This window comes from Pseudophryne corroboree, chromosome 1, assembly GCF_028390025.1.
Source record: "Pseudophryne corroboree isolate aPseCor3 chromosome 1, aPseCor3.hap2, whole genome shotgun sequence".
Classification (NCBI taxonomy): domain Eukaryota; kingdom Metazoa; phylum Chordata; class Amphibia; order Anura; family Myobatrachidae; genus Pseudophryne; species Pseudophryne corroboree.
In genome coordinates, this window is record NC_086444.1 from 433,445,607 (window position 1) to 433,468,015 (window position 22,409).

General features: G+C 43.3%; 1 protein-coding gene across 1 annotated transcript; it reads right to left on the reverse strand.

Annotated features, from left to right (window-relative positions):
• Positions 1-9,609: 9,609 nt before the first annotated feature.
• On the reverse strand, positions 9,610-10,825 carry LOC134896731 (taste receptor type 2 member 9-like). The gene has a single exon (XM_063913947.1). It carries the CDS (start codon positions 10,823-10,825, stop codon positions 9,839-9,841), a length of 987 nt encoding a protein of 328 aa, XP_063770017.1. The 3' UTR covers positions 9,610-9,838.
• Between the last annotated feature and the right edge of the window lie 11,584 nt (positions 10,826-22,409).

Below are 22,409 nucleotides of genomic sequence, written 5' to 3' on the forward strand. Positions count from 1 at the left end.
CCGGTATCCATCGTTACTTCAGAGCCAACTATAGACTTGATTGAGGTACTGTGTCCCCGGTACCAAATACCATCTAGGTTCCATTTCTCTAGGCAGGCGATACCGAAAATGTACACAGACCTCAGAAAAAGAGTCACCAGTGTCCTAAAAAATGCAGTTGTACCCAATGTCCACTTAACCACGGACATGTGGACAAGTGGAGCAGGGCAGACTCAGGACTATATGACTGTGACAGCCCACTGGGTAGATGTATTGCCTCCCGCTGCAAGAACAGCAGCGGCGGCACCAGTAGCAGCATCTCGCAAACGCCAACTCGTTCCTAGGCAGGCTACGCTTTGTATCACCGCTTTCCAGAATACGCACACAGCTGAAAACCTCTTACGGCAACTGAGGAAGATCATTGCAGAATGGCTTACCCCAATTGGACTCTCCTGGGGATTTGTGACATCGGACAATGCCAGCAATATTGTGCGTGCATTACATCTGGGCAAATTCCAGCACGTCCCATGTTTTGCACATACCTTGAATTTGGTGGTGCAGAATTATTTAAAAAACGACAGGGGCGTGCAAGAGATGCTGTCGGTGGCCCGAAGAATTGCGGGCCACTTTCGGCGTTCAGGCACCGCGTACAGAAGACTGGAGCACCACCAAACACGCCTGAACCTGCCCTGCCATCATCTGAAGCAGGAGGTGGTAATGAGGTGGAATTCAACCCTCTATATGCTTCAGAGGATGGAGGAGCAGCAAAAGGCCATTCAAGCCTATACATCTGGCCACGATATAGGCAAAGGAGGTGGAATGCACCTGTCTCAAGCGCAGTGGAGAATGATTTCAACGTTGTGCAAGGTTCTGCAACCCTTTGAACTTGCCACACGTGAAGTCAGTTCAGACACTGCCAGCCTGAGTCAGGTCATTCCCCTCATCAGGCTTTTGCAGAAGAAGCTGGAGACATTGAAGGAGGAGCTAAAACAGAGCGATTCCGCTAGGCAGGGGTGTATCTAGGGGTCCGAGAGCCCCTGGCAAACTAAAGGGCTGCCCCCCCCCCCCCCCCCCCCCCCACACACACACACACACATTTGGAATAAGGTGTGAGTATTGGAAATGGGGCATGGTCTTGTGGGGGAAGGGCGTGGACACAATAGTACTTCCAATTCAAATTATGCCACACAGTAGTATCCCTCATTCATATTACACCGCACAGTAGTGTCTCGTATTCACGTTACACCATCCCTCCCCCCTAATCCACCTTTTTCACAGCCTGACCTTAACCCGCCACCCCCCCCCAAAAGCCTCTTCAGTGGTGCCTAACCCTAACCCACCCTTCCTAATCTCCCTCCCTGCAGCCTAACCCTAGCCCTCCCGCCCTCGCTGCCTAACCCTAACCCTCCCACGTTTTTGGCATTCTGCATCGCTATCTATGTTGGGATGCCAGCATTAGCATTCCAAGCAGTTTCGGGATGCTGGCGTCAGCTTTCCGACCGCCGGGATGCCAAACGCTGGCATCTTGACTGCATCCTGAATGAAAAGCGAATGAGATGCTGTGAGATGAGCCTCAAATGCACTTAGCCATTAACCAAACACCATTAGTTGGATGGTAGAAGGGCTTCCTGTTAGAAAAAACATCAGGGTGCCATCACTTCCAAGATAAAATGATCAATTATACAATTAACTGATATACATTTCCTTGAACATGGCCTTGAAATAGGTAAGATATGTATTTTCTTTATTACACTTAACAAGTTAAAGTTTTCGCTTACTTACTACTTACTTACATCTAACATGATGAAAATCGTGTAGTTTTCCAGGCACAACAGTCCCTTCTCCCAAACACTGACACTTTTTTATTATCTTCAACAACAAATAGATCTATAGCACTGTGCTATATAACAATTGCTGTGTACCTGGTGAGAGTCTGTTACTGCCGGCGTGGCGCCAGTGTCCATCAGCACCGTACTGCACTAGTGATCAGACTAGTGTCCGGCAGCACCGCACTTGTAATCAGACTCACAATAAACTACAGTTCCCAGCAGCCCTTGCTGCCGGGAGCTCCCAGCAACAAGGGCTGCTGGGAGCTGTAGTTTATTTTGAGTCTGATTACAAGTTCGGTGCTGCCGGACACCAGCGCCGCTCCAGCAGTAACAGACTCTCACCAGGTACAGTCAGACAGTACTGCTTTTCTATCCTTTGGCCGCGAGTGGCGCAGCCAGGCGGCGCCCCTTCCTTGCCTAGCGCCCCTGGCGAGTGCCATCCTGGCCAATAGGTAGATACACCCCTGCCGCTAGGCATGTGGGACTTGTGGATGGAGCCCTTCATTCGCTTAACCAGGATTCACGGGTGGTCAATCTGTTGAAATCAGAGCACTACATTTTGGCCACCGTGCTCGATCCTAGATTTAAAACCTACGTTGTATCTCTTTCCGGCAGACACAAGTCTGCAGAGGTGCAAAGACCTGCTGGTGAGACACTTGTCAAGTCAAGCGGAACGTGACCCGTCAACAGCTCCTCCTTCACATTCTCCCGCAACTGGGGCTGCGAGGAAAAGGCTAAGAATTCCGAGCCCACCCGCTGGCGGTGATGCAGGGCAGTCTGGAGCGAGTGCTGACATCTGGTCCGGACTGAAGAACCTGCCAACGATTACTGACATGTCGTCTACTGTCACTGCATATGATTCTCTCACCATTGAAAGAATGGTGGAGGATTATATGAGTGACCGCATCCAAGTAGGCACGTCAGACAGTCCGTACGTATACTGGCAGGAAAAAGAGGCAATTTGGAGGCCCTTGCAGAAACTGGCTTTATTCTACCTAAGTTGCCCTCCCTCCAGTGTGTACTCCAAAAGAGTGTTTAGTGCCGCCGCTCACCTTGTCAGCAATCGGCGTACGAGGTTACTTCCAGAAAATGTGGAGAAGATGATGTTCATTAAAATTAATTATAATCAATTCCTCCGTGGAGACATTCACCAGCAGCAATTGCCTCCAGAAAGTGCACGGGGACCTGAGATGGTGGATTTCAGTGGGGATGAATTAATAATCTGTGAGGAGGGGGATGTACACAGTGAAAGGGGTGATGAATCGGACGATGATGATGAGGTGGACATCTTGCCTCTGTAGAGCCAGTTTGTGCAAGGAGAGATTGATTGCTTCTTTTTTGGTGGGTGCCCAAATCAACCAGTCATTTCAGTCACAGTCGTGTGGCAGACCCTGTCGCTGAAATGATGGGTTCGTTAAAGTGTGCATGTCCTGTTTATACAACATAAGGGTGGGTGGGAGGGCCCAAGGACAATTCCATCTTGCACCTCTTTTTTCTTTCATTTTTTTTTGCATCATGTGCTGTTTGGGGACAATTTTTTTGAAGTGCCATCCTGTCTGACACTGCAGTGCCACTCCTAGATGGGCCAGGTGTTTGTGTCGGCCACTTGGGTCGCTTATCTTAGTCACACAGCTACCTCATTGCGCCTCTTTTTTTCTTTGCGTCATGTGCTGTTTGGGGAGTATTTTTTTGAAGGGCCATCCTGCGTGACACTGCAGTGCCACTCCTAGATGGGCCAGGTGTTTGTGTCGGCCACTAGGGTCGCTTAGCTTAGTCACACAGCTACCTCATTGCGCCTCTTTTTTTCTTTGCATCATGTGCTGTTTGGGGAGTATTTTTTTGAAGGGCCATCCTGCGTGACACTGCAGTGCCACTCCTAGATGGGCCAGGTGTTTGTGTCGGCCACTTGTGTCACTTAGCTTAGTCACACAGCGACCTTGGTGCGCCTCTTTTTTTCTTTGCATCATGTGCTGTTTGGGGAGTATTTTTTTCAAGTGCCATCCTGCCTGACACTGCAGTGCCACTCCTAGATGGGCCAGGTGTTTGTGTCGGCCACTTGTGTCGCTTAGCTTAGCCATCCAGCGACCTCGGTGCAAATTTTAGGACTAAAAATAATATTGTGAGGTGTGAGGTGTTCAGAATAGACTGGAAATGATTGGAAATTATGGTTATTGAGGTTAATAATACTATGGGATCAAAATGACCCCCAAATTCTATGATTTAAGCTGTTTTTTAGGGTTTTTTTAAAAAAAACACCCGAATCCAAAACACACCCGAATCCGACAAAAAATTTTCGGTGAGGTTTTGCCAAAACGCGTCCGAATCCAAAACACGGCCGCGGAACCGAACCCAAAACCAAAACACAAAACCCGAAGAAATTTCCGGTGCACATCACTACTATATAAGAACCTGTTAATAAATAACTAGCAATAAAAAACACATATAGCTAGAACACTACAAGCACTAACAAGACAAATATGTAATAATGTTATAGCAAATAGCTTATAACATTATAGTACTATTGGCATATACTGTACGCCAATAACAAATGGATAATTCGAAGAATGCACAACCTATGAGCAGTGCAGCCTAGTGATACAAATAGTAATGTATAAATATCTTACTGGGTAGCATTGTCACTATGCTTCTGATGAAGGATTGATGATCTGTAACGCGTTACGCATATGACTTTTTCTGTTCTGGGGAATATCCATTGCGGGGAACACCATTTGCCTAAGGAGTGGAAGTGTCCGGGACCTCTGGAACCTTGACCAAACAACACCTGGGAGGGTTACTGGTGATCCCTGAAGCAAGCGTGATAACCCTTAACGACTGATGTGGCTATATGCTTTTTTAACCTTGTTCTTATGTGCAGTAGCAGATCTTGCTACGGGCAAGCAGGATTTTTGCCCGTGGCACCGCCTTCCGGAGGGCGCCGCCGCCGTGGCAAGATCCACTACTGGTGCCACCCGGTGCTGTGTAGATGCCCGGTGCTGTGCGGTGCGCGATGAAGTCATCGCGCACCGCACTGCATTGTGGGAGCGGCACATAGACGCTAGAGGTCATAATTGACCTCTAGTGTCTATGCGGTGCTATGGGAGATACGTCATGACGTCTCTCCCATAGTTCCGAGGAGCGGCGCCGGCAGCCGGAGACGGAGGGCAGCAGCGGTTGGGAACAGGAGCGGGGATTGTAAGTATTCATTTATTTGTATTTATTTTTTGTAAGCAGCGCAACTAGGGGGCACAACTCTACAGGGGGCACAGTACTGGGGGCAATACTCTACAGGGGGCACAGTACTGGGGGCAATACTAGTGGGGGCACAACTCTACAGGAAGCACAACTCTACAGGGGGCACAGTACTGGGGGCAATACTAATGTGGGCACAGCTACAGGGGGCACAGTACTGGGGGCACAACTACTGAGGGCACAGCTACAGGGGGCATAACTGACCATGCCCCTTCTCCATGAAGCCATGCCCCTATTTTTTCGCCGTGGGCGCCACTAGGTCTAGGGCCGGCCCTGCTTATGAGGGAAATGTGTAAATAAACCCCCTGTTCATGTTTAACAGTATTGCACTGTGATATCCTTTTTCTTGTCTTGAGATCAGATTTATCTGTGGAAATATCTGGACAAAGCTCTGAAGCAAAAAACTATAAAGTGTTGAAAAATTCAGATGGGAGACTCACTGATATTTGAATGTAAGGACATTTTTGATATCATGAGAACTTATTTGCTATTATATGAGTGTGCGCCAGAGTGAAACAACTCTTTTAGATATACTGTATGCCAGTATGTAGTAAACGCAGCCGTAGTATTCCGATAATTGGGGCTAGACCACCAGATATGTGAGATGTACATGAGCCTGCACACTTCCCCCAGCACCCATCTGAGGTGTCAAGAATTATCTTACACAATCTGGTGGAACATAGGGGCTAATTCAGACTGGATTGCTGCAGCGGCAGCGATCGCAGTCTGAATCTTTTTGTGGAGTGCACATGCGCAGCGGTCGTACTGCTTGTGCGCACCCCGGGAGCCCAGTGAGATGCTATGAGCATCTCTGGGCTGCGATCGCCTCTGCCTGAATGACAGGCAGAAGCGGTCGCGGGGCGGGAGGGGGCATGCCAATGGCGTTAGAACGCCATTGGCTGGGTGCGGTCCAGACAACGGAGGTATGTCCGGACCGTTGGGTAGGCGGGCCACAGCCAGTCGCTCCCTGCCAAAGCGCAGGAGCTACGCTGGCAGGGAGCTACTCACCAGGTACAAAAGCATTGCTGCTGTGCGATGCTTTTGTACCTGTTCGGGAAAGGTAGGGCTTGACATGCGGGGCGGACTAGCCCTGTGCTGGGCGTCCGCCCGCATGTCAGAGTATCTGATCATAGATGTGCTAAATTTAGCACATCTACGATCAACTCTGAATTACTCCCATTATAGTACACAGGGTACAGTGGCTTCAGTAGTTTACAGGGGAAGCGGTTAAAATACTGCCAGTCGGGATCCCGGCAGTCACAATATTTACAGGCATTCTCTTTAACCTTTACATATGGACCTGGATAAGCAGCACTGTTTGATTTCTGCCTAGTCTTCGCTGTCCATGGATTCCCCAAAATATGGTTATATATACAGCCAGGCCAGTGTTTGTTGGAATACGTACAGCAACAGCCACAGCTGGCAGAAGGAAGAATGAACAGCTATTGCTATCAGCAGTATTATGCAGCCAGCTCTGATTGTCTTATTGTTTTATTACAAGTTGACCTTCAGCTGAAGGCAATGATTATTTTATCTATACAGACTGTTGCAGAAAAGGTCATTCTTTCTTGATTTTTATAGGGATAAACAATAGAAGTGGAGGTGTTATTAACTCAACATTCAATTTTATTATTCTCTGTCGAGTATCTTACCACAATACCCTATTTGTACATAAAATAATAATGATTTAAAATACGTTTTTATTACATTATAAGGTATCAACAAATATTTTAATGTCACTAACACACTATGGGGGTCATTCCGAGTTGATCGCTAGCAGATTTCGGTCACTGCGCAGCGATCAGGCCAAAAATCGGCACTTCTGCGCATGCGTATGCGGCGCAATGCACACGCGTGTCATACTATTACAACAAATGATGTAGTTTCAAACAAGGTCTAGCGAAGCTTTTCAGTCGCACTGCTGGCCGCAGAGTGATTGACAGGAAAAGGGCGTTTCTGGGTGTCAACTGACCGTTTTCAGGGAGTGTTCGGAAAAACGCAGACGTGCTAGGAAAAACACAGGCGTGGCTGGGTGAACGCAGGTCTGAAGTGATCGCAAGCACTGAATAAGTCTGAAGCTACTCTGAAACTGCACAAAATTATTTGTAGCCGCTCTGCGATCCTTTCGTTCGCACTTCTGCTAAGCTAAAATACACTCTCAGTGGGAGGCGGCATAGCGTTTGCACGGCTGCTAAAAACTGCTAGCGATCAAACAACGCGGAATGACCACCTATGGCAAAAGAGGCAGTGTGTTATAAAGGAACCAGGGGTGTTTAGCTGTTTGAAGGATCAAAAAAATGTGTGTTTTACCTGCTAGTTGATTTCAGTGCCTGTCTCCCCTCCAGCCTGGCACAGCTGAAGGCATGTGAGTAATCAGTGCATGCTTCCTCTACACAGCTTCTTTATCACAACACATATAACTAACACTTGCATATCCTATGCTCCCTCCAGGAAAACATATACACACTGGTATACCTGTCATACTACAATTTTTAGTTCACATCACTGGTACAATTATAATGGGTGCAGTGTATGCAGTGCACACGGGCCCCCGGGGTGCAGGGGGGCCCACACCTGACATCCTGCAGCCATACGGAGCCTACACTCGGGCCTCCTTCTCTCTAGATGCGACCCTGGTTCACATTGCAACATATGAAGGCACCAATACTTTTTCGTGTGCGGCTTCTCTTATTGTATGTATGCACATATGCGTCCATATCTAAATGAGACCATATTATTTACCCAACAACAGAAATGTGTGTGCGAAACCCATAATTAGATATTTGAATCTTGTTCCATCAAATTTTTTTTTATAATATTTTTCCTGAAGAATGACACAATCCATTGGATAGGCTCATCGCTGCTCACTTCAGTCGTAAGCCATTGTTATACAGTATTATTATACAGTATGTGCCATTACAGATTCTGATTAGCCATCTTTTGTTCTGTGTCTGCATTTCGTCTGTGAGTAAAGTGAAGAATTATTTCTTGAAAATTAACTAGAAAATGATGCAGACGTTTTTTTCATAGTTCAATAGTTATTAACTATATCTATAAGATTATTTGCTTACATTTTTGTTCTGGATTTACCAAGAAACACTCATGCTGCAATCAGGACACAACCATATATTTTAGTTTTCAACAATGGTCTAAAAAGTATATTTATCAAGTGGTCCAGACAATGCACTCTCTAATGGTTAGCCAAGCCTCTGTGGCAGCTGGTCACACCCTCACTGGAAACTAGCCACACCCCTAAACATGGGCCCCTACCATTGCATTTTCCCGGTGGGTCCTTCATGTCCCAGTCCAACACTGAGGATACTTATAGGTGGCAAATCCTAATAACAGTAGGAGTCAGAGAATAGCAATAACCAATATTGTGATATAGTCGTCTTCTTATGATATGTTCCAATTTCAATCACTTTTTGGGAATAAGCACATCTCTTACTTGTTGCACCAGAGCCGGCCCTAACCAATATGATGCCCTAGGCAAGATTTTGGCTGGTGCCCCCTAGCACCACCGCTGGTTCCACCTCTGACCTTGCACCTCTTTCCAAGCACCATCACCCCTCACCCATAGCAGTCCTTATTTTGGTGTTTGTACCCCCTATATTTTAAATAGGAACAGTTCACACATTTGGCGCACAGCCCAAAAAGGGGTGTGTTTTTGCTGGCAAGGGGCATGGCCACACAATAGTTTCCCCAAATCCAATTACGCCACACAGTACTGCAACTTTATTCACATTTGATCATGCGATAGTGTCCATAATTCATATTACATCCCACAGTAGTATCACTTTACCTTATAAACGTTACTCCTCACAGTAGAGCCCCTTATTCACATTACATCACACTGAATTGTTCCTTATTCATATTACACCACACCCTATTGCTCTTTATTCAAATGAGACGACACAGTAGTGCCCTTTCTATACGCAACGCCACATAGTAGAGCACCTTATACACATAATGCCACACATTAGTAATGCATTTATACACATAATTACACACAGTAATGCCCCTTACACATATGAGACACCTTATTAATGTTCTTATAAACATAATGCGCCTAACACATTATGACAACCTTTATTAATGCCCTTTTACACATAATGTCCCTTACACATATGCCACACATTATTAATGCCCTTATACACATAATGACACACATAGTGCCCCCTACACATTTGCTGCACATTATTAGTGCCCCTATACACATAATGACACACATACAGTAGTACCCTGTTACACATATGCCGCACATTATTAATGCCCTTATACACATAATGACACACATAGTGCCCCTTACACATATGTTGCACATTGTTAATGCATTTTTACATGACACACATAATGCTCCTTACACATATCCCGAACACTACTGCACAACCAACCCACTCACATGCACACAGCACTCACACTGCCACTAACACTGTGACCTCTGCCTCTGCTTGGATACAGATGTGTCCTCACAAATCTTGCCTCAATGCTAACGTCGGGCATCCGTTTTTTTATGGAAATGCATCTTATTTGCATTGCTATGTGGCTTGGATGCACAAGCAGCTTCTGCTGATTAAAATTATATGCAGCATACCTATATACTGTGTGAGACTGTGGCTGTATCTGCATATGAAATGCTACACACAGAATATAGGCATGCCGCATATCATTTTAATCAGCAGAAGCAGCTGATGCCCCTAGGCATATCAAATGCCCTAGGCAATTGCCTAGTTTGCCTATGCCTATGGCCGGCTCTGTGTTGCACTATAATTGTCCATTGTTCACTCGTCTGGTAAGATAGCTGTTTCCTTTGTTCTGAGATTGATAAACAAGACTGTCGGTGCACTACGGTTTTGTTTCTTGAGACCACCTATAAAATGGATTACCTTAAGTAACACTTGTTTTAGTTTGGGGCTCCCAAAAATTAGGACAATTGACTGTGCTGGGGAATAACTATACATCACCATTAGGCAGGTACAGAATCCTGGGCTACTTTGGGGGAAGATCTCTATGAAGACGAGAATCTCTGATATATAAAAGGATATGTATAGGAAGAGAAGGCAACTTATAGTCCTTGCTGCACGTATCCGACCTTCTGCCCGAGCGCTGAGATCTCCCTTTGAGTTTCTGTCTGACTTGTGAGTGTGGATCACAAGTGTCTTGATAATGAGTCCATTGGCAATTCCTACCAAAATTAATGGAATGGAACAACTGATGAGGGTACTTGGTAGTAGATATACAACATTTAGGCTTGGAACAGAGATTTCCACACTCTGATTACTCGACACGCTGACATTTTGGGGATCATGGCTGAAATTCCAGGCTGCAGGAAGACCAGTAGCTAATGATATAAAAAGGGAAGCCAGTATAAGATGCGGGATCACCTGGGCAGATGCAAGTTTCAATTTAATTAACAATGGCTGTGTTGCTATGACAATCTGCAAGTAATAATTAATGGAGAGACAAACTGTGAACCAGAAGCTGGAGTAGATTGGAAGAATGAGCATAACAGTGGATATAATGTAGACTTCATCAGTGAAGTAGATATCGCCATCCAGGAAACTCATATAATCATTAAACAACATAATTAACTGAAATAAAATGTTGGATAAACATAGAGTCACAACAATGAAGTCGGATGGGCTGAGGTTCTTACCCTTACATTTGTCTATGAGGTTTACAGCAATGATGAATGAGTTTGTGAACACTGTCATCACAGTGCTGATGGCCAAAACAGTCATGGAAACCAGAATAAATACAGGAAACATCGGAGATAATCTGAAGAAAGTCAACTGTGTAAAATATATTACTGCGATAGACGCATCTCTGCCCAGGAAGAAAGTATTCGTATATATCAATGATCTTGTGTACCTGCAACTAAAAAGAAAAGTAAGCTTTTCCACTGCCACCTGTATGAGACAGATAGTGGCCATTAGTGGCCAAAGACTTGAAGACAATCTGAGAAACATTCCACAAAAAAAACCCAGAAAAAAACCTGAAACAAAATTTTATATATATATATATATATATATATATATATATATATATATAAAACAAATAGTGAAAGCGCCAGTGTACTTGTGTGTAAATAGTCCAGCAAAGCCAACAGCTGATCTGTAGGGAATCTGCACTTATAACCACGTATATCAGGGCCGCTGCTCCCCTACTCCAACTCCAGAAACCCAGGATTCATGGGTATAATTTCTAACAAAAAAGACAAAAGAAGAGGGGGCGCTCCATAGTGCATAAAAGTTTTAATTCAAACAGACAGATAAAAGACTGTAAACTCCAGAGAGATATGACTCGTACCAGAGAATAAAACACTGTGGGCTGGTTACCACACATTGCACACAACATATAATGTTACCATCCAGGCAATACTCGTCCCGCAGTTCAACGACTCTCCAGAGCAGAACACATGAAGCTGCCAGCCGGAAAAGATGTTTTAGCTTCACACGGACCCGCCGTGTGTGTGAGCTGCTGCACTGGATCGCGCAGACACCGTAAGGGATTGCCGGAGGTGCAGATAGAGAGCGCACTGTCAGATCACACCCTTGTCTGAAATTCACATTCCTAGAAGGCAATCTAGGTCTCAAGGCAACTGAATTATCAACAGTTTCTATATGCCTGGTCTGTTTACGAACCACATGCCAATTCCTAACTTGCTGTTTTGTATAGTCCTCCTTATCTCTAAGGAATTTGCGATGTTTAGTATCAATAATTTTAGACTCTATATTTGACACTTTTTTATCAATTTCCTTTCTAGCTGCAATATAATTAGTATCATTTTTAATTTTCTCAAAGTTAGGCTCTAAAATGGCCAATTCTTTTTCTACCTGTGCTAATACTTTCTTTTTTTTCAAAAATAATGAGTCTCATGAGCTCAAAAGAACACTCATCCATAACACGATGCCATTCTTTCATGAACTGTAAGTTCTCATGTCCCATGGTGGGTGATTTGGATATTCTCAACCCACGTGGTATTCTCCCACAGTTTAGATAATTATCCAAGCCTTTAACATCCCACCAGGTCTTAGTTTCTCTGATTAATAAACGCTCAAGAGCCTGCATTTTTTCATCAATCACTAAGTGGTCATTACTTCCCACAGTTTCAGGTAACACACAATTTTCATTAAAAATTCTCAAACACTCCTGTGAGCGTTTAGTATATATATATCATTAGTTCTAAACATAATGACAGTATTACACAATACAAAGTCACAAAACACTTGAATCCAATGATACAATAGAATAAAAATAAAACAAATAGTGAAAGCGCCAGTGTACTTGTGTGTAAATAGTCCAGCAAAGCCAACAGCTGATCTGTAGGGAATCTGCACTTATAACCACGTATATCAGGGCCGCTGCTCCCCTACTCCAACTCCAGAAACCCAGGATTCATGGGTATAATTTCTAACAAAAAAGACAAAAGAAGAGGGGGCGCTCCATAGTGCATCAAAGTTTTAATTCAAACAGACAGATAAAAGACTGTAAACTCCAGAGAGATATGACTCGTACCAGAGAATAAAACACTGTGGGCTGGTTACCACACATTGCACACAACATATAATGTTACCATCCAGGCAATACTCGTCCCGCAGTTCAACGACTCTCCAGAGCAGACCACATGAAGCTGCCAGCCGGAAAAGATGTTTTAGCTTCACACGGACCCGCCGTGTGTGTGAGCTGCTGCACTGGATCGCGTAGACACCGTAAGGGATTGCCGGAGGTGCAGATAGAGAGCGCACTGTCAGATCACACCCCTTATGCACTTATGCACTATGGAGCGCCCCCTCTTCTTTTGTCTTTTTTGTTAGAAATTATACCCATGAATCCCGGGTTTCTGGAGTTGGAGTAGGGGAGCAGCGGCCCTGATATACGTGGTTATAAGTGCAGATTCCCTACAGATCAGCTGTTGGCTTTGCTGGACTATTTACACACAAGTACACTGGCGCTTTCACTATTTGTTTTATTTTTATTCTATTGTATCATTGGATTCAAGTGTTTTGTGACTTTGTATTGTGTAATACTATCATTATGTTTAGAACTAATGATATATATATACTAAACGCTCACAGGAGTGTTTGAGAATTTTTAATGAAAATTGTGTGTTACCTGAAACTGTGGGAAGTAATGACCACTTAGTGATTGATGAAAAAATGCAGGCTCTTGAGCGTTTATTAATCAGAGAAACTAAGACCTGGTGGGATGTTAAAGGCTTGGATAATTATCTAAACTGTGGGAGAATACCACGTGGGTTGAGAATATCCAAATCACCCACCATGGGACATGAGAACTTACAGTTCATGAAAGAATGGCATCGTGTTATGGATGAGTGTTCTTTTGAGCTCATGAGACTCATTATTTTTGAAAAAAAGAAAGTATTAGCACAGGTAGAAAAAGAATTGGCCATTTTAGAGCCTAACTTTGAGAAAATTAAAAATGATACTAATTATATTGCAGCTAGAAAGGAAATTGGTAAAAAAAGTGTCAAATATAGAGTCTAAAATTATTGATATTAAACATCGCAAATTCCTTAGAGATAAGGAGGACTATACAAAACAGCAAGTTAGGAATTGGCATGTGGTTCGTAAACAGACCAGGCATATAGAAACTGTTGATAATTCAGTTGCCTTGAGACCTAGATTGCCTTCTAGGAATGTGAATTTCAGACAAGGGTGTGATCTGACAGTGCGCTCTCTATCTGCACCTCCGGCAATCCCTTACGGTGTCTACGCGATCCAGTGCAGCAGCTCACACACACGGCGGGTCCGTGTGAAGCTAAAACATCTTTTCCGGCTGGCAGCTTCATGTGGTCTGCTCTGGAGAGTCGTTGAACTGCGGGACGAGTATTGCCTGGATGGTAACATTATATGTCGTGTGGTAACCAGCCCACAGTGTTTTATTCTCTGGTCTTTTATCTGTCTGTTTGAATTAAAACTTTTATGCACTATGGAGCGCCCCCTCTTCTTTTGTCTTTTTTGTGTAATATACATATATATATATATATATATATACTGCTCAAAAAAAATAAAGGGAACACTAAAATAACACATCCTAGATCTGAATGAATAAAATAAAATTTTTAAATACTTTGTTCTTTACATAGTTGAATGTGCTGACAACAAAATCACACAAAAATTATCAATGGAAATCAAATTTATTAACCCATGGAGGTCTGGATTTGGAGTAACCCTCAAAATTAAAGTGGAAAAACACACTACAGGCTGATCCAACTTTGATGTAATGTCCTTAAAACAAGTCAAAATGAGGCCCAGTAGTGTGTGTGGCCTCCACGTGCCTGTATGACCTCCCTACAATGCCTGGGCATGCTCCTGATGAGGTGGCGGATGGTCTCCTGAGGGATCTCCTCCCAGACCTGGACTAAAGCATCCGCCAACTCCTGGACAGTCTGTGGTGCAACGTGGCATTGGTGGATGGAGCGAGACATGATGTCCCAGATGTGCTCAATTGGATTCAGGTCTGGGGAACGGGCAGGCCAGTCCATAGCATCAATGCCTTCGTCTTGCAGGAACTGCTGACACACTCCAGCCACATGAGGTCTAGCATTGTCTTGCATTAGGAGGAACCCAGGGCCAATCGCACCAGCATATGGTCTCACAAGGGGTCTGAGGATCTCATCTCGGTACCTAATGGCAGTCAGGCTACCTCTGGCGAGCACATGGAGGGCTGTGCGGTCCCCCAAAGAAATGCCACCCCACACCATTACTGACCCACTGCCAAACCGGTCATGCTGGAGGATGTTGCAGGCAGCAGAACGTTCTCCTTGGCGTCTCCAGACTCTGTCACGTCTGTCACATGTGCTCAGTGAGAACCTGCTTTCATCTGTTAAGAGCACAGGGCGCCAGTGGCGAATTTGCCAATCTTGGTGTTCTCTGGCAAATGCCAAACGTCCTGCACGGTGTTGGGCTGTAAGCACAACCCCCACCTGTGGACGTCGGGCCCTCATACCACCCTCATGGAGTCTGTTTCTGATCATTTGAGTAGACACATGCACATTTGTGGCTTGCTGAAGGTCATTTTGCAGGGCTCTGGCAGTGCTCCTCCTGTTCCTCCTTGCACAAAGGCGGAGGTAGCGGTCCTGCTGCTGGGTTGTTGCCCTCCTACGGCCTCCTCCACGTCTCCTGATGTACTGGCCTGTCTCCTGGTAGCGCCTCCATGCTCTGGACACTACGCTGACAGACACAGCAAACCTTCTTGCCACAGCTCGCATTGATGTGCCATCCTGGATGAGCTGCACTACCTGAGCCACTTGTGTGGGTTGCAGGGAGGTCATACAGGCACGTGGAGGCCACACACTCTACTGAGCCTTATTTTGACTTGTTTTAAGGACATTACATCAAAGTTGGATCAGCCTGTAGTGTGTTTTTCCACTTTAATTTTGAGTGTGACTCCAAATCCAGACCTCCATGGGTTAATAAATTTTTGATTTCCATTGATAATTTTTGTGTGATTTTGTTGTCAGCACATTCAACTATGTAAAGAGCAAAGTATTTAATAAGAATATTTCATTCATTCAGTTCCCTTTATTTTTTGAGCAGTGTGTGTGTGTGTGTGTGTGTGTGTGTGTGTGTGTGTGTGTGTGTGTGTGTGTGTGTGTGTGTGTGTAACCGGCGTGCAACTCTAACAAATTGCCCCTTTTACCCATGACAGCAATGATTGATATGTGTGCAGAGGGCCTATCACACACCTTATATACCCACCTACCCACCATCGGACGACATGAGACGTACATCATTGGCTACGCGCTGCTGTAGTCAAATGTAGGAGGTGGTCATACTAATGTTTCTCAACCATGTATATGTATTTATGTATGTGGTTGTATATATATATATATATATATATATATATATATAGTCCCAGAAGAAAAGAAACCAGCACCTCCAAATTACTGCATAATAAAATCTTTATCAAAAAATAAGATCTTAAAAGCACCAGAGGCAAGAAACATTAGTAGAAGCACATGGGGTGTCAAAAAACTGCATAATATCATATCACCATTTCAACGTGGTAAGTAGTGCAAGCCTCCAGCAACAAACAGGTAGGTCGACAGCTGTTTCGGTGCTCAGAGGCACCTTCCTCATGGACAGTCAACCTGTAATGAAAAGTGTGTCTCTTATACCCACCAGAAACGAGTAAAATATGCTCACCTAATTGGAAACTGGGCGCAGCTGTATCAATCAGGCATCGTCTCCACAAAACAAACTACAACCTACTAGTAATGGGCAATATTATAGTAAATCATTAATTAATGCCCCAAAACAACTAGATTACAATACTCTATATACTGGCAGGTATATTAGACACACCTAAACATGCTAAACAAAAAAGTGATAAAACAAAAAACAAAAAACGAAGAATAGGAACAAAATAACTTAATCAGGATATATAGAGTCCCTAACAGATTATTGTATCCTATAGAAAGCAACCAAATCCTTGACTCTCATTTAGTCCATTCGGTGCAACAGAATTGAGTCGGGCTATCCAATGGGCTTCACGCTGGAGTAAAATACGTCCACGATCACCCCCTCGTCTCAGTGGGGGGACACAATCTATTGGCATGCAGCGAAAATCTTTAATGGTATGTCCACTCATCACAAAGTGCTTAGCCACTGGTGGTGTATTCAAGTCCAATGTAACATAGGCTTTTTTTTATAGAGGAATGGTGCATTGAAATTCTCTCCTTCAATGTCCTAATTGTTTTCCCAACGTATAGTAGACGGCACGGACAGGATATAAGATATACAACATACCGGCTGTTGCAATCCAAATGATGCTTTATTTTGAATCTCTTGCCATTCTGATGATCAAAAAAAGAATCTCCTAACGTCAGGAAACTGCAGTTTGCACACCCATGGCATTTGAAAACACCCAACTTGGGTTGTAACCAACATTTAGATCTGATCGGACCAATATCTGATGGTGCTATAATATCTTTAATGTTCTTACTCCTCTTGTAGCAAAAGAGTGGAACATTTTTGCATAATGTTCCTATAGTCGCATCAGCCTGAATGATGTGCCAATGTTTAAGTATGACATCACGAATATGTCTTGAGGCTATAGAATAAGTGGAGGAGAAAATCATTCGATCAGTTGTGGCATCCTTCTTTCTGGATTCCAAAGCATCCTCCCGTTTGGTATTCATACATGTTGTAATAGCATCATTGATTTCATTTTGTGCATATCCCCTTTGTACAAAGCGTGTGCCCATTTCTTCCAATGCCCGTGGTAGCTCCGCCACATTAGATGTAATACGTACTACTCGTAATAGCTGTGAAAGAGGAAGACCCCGCTTTAAAGGGGCCGGATGGAAGCTATCTGCTGATAGCAACGTATTTTTGTCGGTTGCTTTCCTGTAAATTTGTGTGGATAATTCATCCCCCTGTTTAACTATACACACATCAAGATAGTTGATAGAAATCTCACTAAATGATAACGTAAATCTAATCTTAGTGTCCAGACTGTTCAAAGTATCTATGAAATCAGTGAGGAGCCCCTCACCACCAGTCCACACCATAAAGAGATCGTCAATATAACGAACATAAAAATGAATAAACTGTGAAAAAATTGGGTCTGCCATAATGTGTTGAATTTCATACAGATGCATATACAAATTGGCATACGCGGGGACCACATTCGACCCCATCGCGGTCCCCCGTAGCTGTAAATAAAAACAATTTTCAAACAGAAAATAATTTTTACATAACACAATCTCCAGTAACAAAATCAGAAATTCAATGTTGGGACCCCTATAGTTTGGACTGGTGGATACCAGACTCCTGACCGCTTCAATACCGGCAGAATGATCAATGTTGGTATACAGGCTGATGATATCCAAGGTAACCAACAGACTCCCCGGAGGTAAGGAACCCAGATCTGAAAGTTTTTTAATGAAATCAGTGGTATCTTTCAAATAATGCGTGGTGTTCTGCACGACAGGTTGTAACCAGAAGTCTATAAATTGTGATAAAGGTTGGCAAAGGGATCCACAAGATGAAATTATAGGCCTGCCAGGTGGACTAATGAGGGTTTTGTGTACCTTTGGTAGTACATAAATCAAAGGAACTCTTGGATGAACCTGTGTAAGAAACTTCGCTGTTGGCTGTTTCTTACGCAGGTTCATCCAAGAGTTCCTTTGATTTATGTACTACCAAAGGTACACAAAACCCTCATTAGTCCACCTGGCAGGCCTATAATTTCATCTTGTGGATCCCTTTGCCAACCTTGATCACAATTTATAGACTTCTGGTTACAACCTGTCGTGCAGAACACCACACATTATTTGAAAGATACCACTGATTTCATTAAAAAACTTTCAGATCTGGGTTCCTTACCTCCGGGGAGTCTGTTGGTTACCTTGGATATCATCAGCCTGTATACCAACATTGATCATTCTGCCGGTATTGAAGCGGTCAGGAGTCTGGTATCCACCAGTCCACACTATAGGGGTCCCAACATTGAATTTCTGATTTTGTTACTGGAGATTGTGTTATGTAAAAATTATTTTCTGTTTGAAAATTCTTTTTATTTACAGCTATGGGGGACCGCGATGGGGTCGAATGTGGCCCCCGCGTATGCCAATTTGTATATGCATCTGTATGAAATTCAACACATTATGGCAGACCCAATTTTTTCACAGTTTATTCATTTTTATGTTCGTTATATTGACGATCTCTTTATGGTGCGGACTGGTGGTGAGGGGCTCCTCACTGATTTCATAGATACTTTGAACAGTCTGGACACTAAGATTAGATTTACGTTATCATTTAGTGAGATTTCTATCAACTATCTTGATGTGTGTATAGTTAAACAGGGGGATGAATTATCCACACAAATTTACAGGAAAGCAACCGACAAAAATACGTTGCTATCAGCAGATAGCTTCCATCCGGCCCCTTTAAAGCGGGGTCTTCCTCTTTCACAGCTATTACGAGTAGTACGTATTACATCTAATGTGGCGGAGCTACCACGGGCATTGGAAGAAATGGGCACACGCTTTGTACAAAGGGGATATGCACAAAATGAAATCAATGATGCTATTACAACATGTATGAATACCAAACGGGAGGATGCTTTGGAATCCAGAAAGAAGGATGCCACAACTGATCGAATGATTTTCTCCTCCACTTATTCTATAGCCTCAAGACATATTCGTGATGTCATACTTAAACATTGGCACATCATTCAGGCTGATGCGACTATAGGAACATTATGCAAAAATGTTCCACTCTTTTGCTACAAGAGGAGTAAGAACATTAAAGATATTATAGCACCATCAGATATTGGTCCGATCAGATCTAAATGTTGGTTACAACCCAAGTTGGGTGTTTTCAAATGCCATGGGTGTGCAAACTGCAGTTTCCTGACGTTAGGAGATTCTTTTTCTGATCATCAGAATGGCAAGAGATTCAAAATAAAGCATCATTTGGATTGCAACAGCCGGTATGTTGTATATCTTATATCCTGTCCGTGCCGTCTACTATACGTTGGGAAAACAATTAGGACATTGAAGGAGAGAATTTCAATGCACCGTTCCTCTATAAAATAAAGCCTATGTTACATTGGACTTGAATACACCACCAGTGGCTAAGCACTTTGTGATGAGTGGACATACCATTAAAGATTTTCGCTGCATGCCAATAGATTGTGTCCCCCCACTGAGACGAGGGGGTGATCGTGGACGTATTTTACTCCAGCGTGAAGCCCATTGGATAGCCCGACTCAATTCTGTTGCACCGAATGGACTAAATGAGAGTCAAGGATTTGGTTGCTTTCTATAGGATACAATAATCTGTTAGGGACTCTATATATCCTGATTAAGTTATTTTGTTCCTATTCTTGGTTTTTTGGTTTTTGTTTTATCACTTTTTTGTTTAGCATGTTTAGGTGTGTCTAATATACCTGCCAGTATATAGAGTATTGTAATCTAGTTGTTTTGGGGCATTAATTAATGATTTATTATAATATTGCCCATTACTAGTAGGTTGTAGTTTGTTTTGTGGAGACGATGCCTGATTGATACAGCTGCGCCCAGTTTCCAATTAGGTGAGCATATTTTACTCGTTTCTGGTGGGTATAAGAGACACACTTTTCATTACAGGTTGACTGTCCATGAGGAAGGTGCCTCTGAGCACCGAAACAGCTATCGACCTACCTGTTTGTTGCTGGAGGCTTGCACTACTTACCACGTTGAAATGGTGATATGATATTATGCAGTTTTTTGACACCCCATGTGCTTCTACTAATGTTTCTTGCCTCTGGTGCTTTTAAGATCTTATTTTTTGATAAAGATTTTATTATGCAGTAATTTGGAGGTGCTGGTTTCTTTTCTTCTGGGACTATTGTAACATATTATGTATCCAGCACTCCTAACATGGACAATACTGTGTGCGGCAGGCTATACCACTAATATATATATATATATATATATATATATATATGTACATAATAGCGTTTGCCCGCATCTTCGCTCGCGTGGATGTCTGAAACCGCTCAGCAGAACTCATTTTACAGTAGTGCCAACTAATATTGTGATGCATATTTTATATTGTACACTATGATCAAAAAAAGTATTTGTAAACAATATTTACAGTTTTTCCTTCAGATATTATCCCCCAAAAATGCTTGGGGCTACTAACTCACGAGAAAGCCACATAAAGCTGCCCATGGGAGAAGCAGCTGGTCCTTCAGCCCTAAGCATTTGCCCCTGCAACTTGTTGATCATCATAGTGAAGCTAACAGGAAAATGTAGGCACTTGAATTGAAAAGGAAAATTGTTGTAGATAAGGGGTACACGTGGTATAAACACAGTCTCCCCTGTGCCACATCCCGTTAGAATCTCTGCCTCAATTAGGTTCCTCTGCAGAGCAGTCACTTTAAGTCAGGTTCCGCTGCATAACTTGGGCGGATTCAAGTACCACCAACACCAACTTTCAGTGCGCTGAGTGCCAAGCATCTGGTTTTTCCTTTATTGCTCCTCTCCCTGATGTCACATCAATATCATACATATCCCAGTTTCTGTCTAGGTCACTATGTAATACAATAGTGAAAATGTGATCCAAATTCATCTAGTAGTTTTTGCGCATGCCGGAACGAAAAGACAAATGGTCGTACAAAACTTTTTTTTTTGTCTCCATTGTTCATAAACAGTACCTAGAAGTATATTTCTTAAGAACAGAAACAACCCTTTCAGTTTTATTATATACAGAGCGTAAGATATAGAAAACAGCACTCCAAGTTGTGATTCAAACACCAAAGTATTTATTTATGTGGTAAATAAACACTTTGGTGTCAGAATCACAACTTGGAGTGTCCTTTTCTAAACCTTACACTGCATCTACTATATCCCGGCACTCTTGATAAAACCTAATATTGTTTAGGTCCCCCTCATGACACCAAAACAGCTCTGACACATCAAAGAGTTTCCCCTGCACCCCTGTGGGCCAGTCCAACCCTGCTGGTATATTTGTTTCCTATACATACAAGAAAGCAGACAGCTGTCTTTTTCTTTATTATTTTTTTCAAGTATTTAATGGAGATCAGCATGCCTTCTCATTTACATTCTGCATTAAATCTATTACTTACTACAGTACCAGTTTTTCTCTATATATTTCTTTTCATTGTATATAGTTAATTGTTGGGAAATTCCTGGTATATATTATTTACCTGAGAAGCAGTAGTACATGCTGAATGTTTAGTTGGAGATAACTGCTGGCCAAGTGAATGGCTGCATTGGTTCTGGTATGAATGGTCGACCATGTTTAGGTCGACAGTCATTAGGTCGACCGCTATTGGTCAACACTGACATGGTCAACATGGACAAATAGTCAACACATGAAAATGGTTGACATGGGACGAGTCGACACATGAAAAGGTCGACATGGATTTTTAAACTGTTTTTTGTGTCATTTTTTCCGTAACATGACCAGGAACCCCAATTAGTGCACCGCGTCCCGTTGCATGGCTCGCTTCGCTCGCCATGCTGTGGGCAAGGTGCCTCGCTCTGCTACAGCTGTGCTCGGCACAGGTTACTATTCCAAGTCGTAGTCCACGTGGATGGTAAAGTATGAAAAATTTTAAAATATATTTTTTGGTTTAAAAAAACCATGTCAACCTTTTCATGTGTCGACCTGTCTGGTGTCGACCATTTGTTCATGTCGACCATGTCAATGTTGAACAATAGCGGTCGACCTAGTGACTGTCGACCTAAGTAGGGTCGACCTGCCAAACGGACACCGGCTGCCTTGAACTTGGGCACTATAACCCTGCAACATTGTTGCAATAGGTAATTTCAGAGTTTTGCCAAATTTGTTTCCAATAATATCAAAGCTT

Bases quoted from the DNA above. Each gene is read 5' to 3' on its own strand.
- LOC134896731 (XM_063913947.1), bottom strand. From the start codon at position 10,825: ATGTTTCCTGTATTTATTCTGGTTTCCATGACTGTTTTGGCCATCAGC.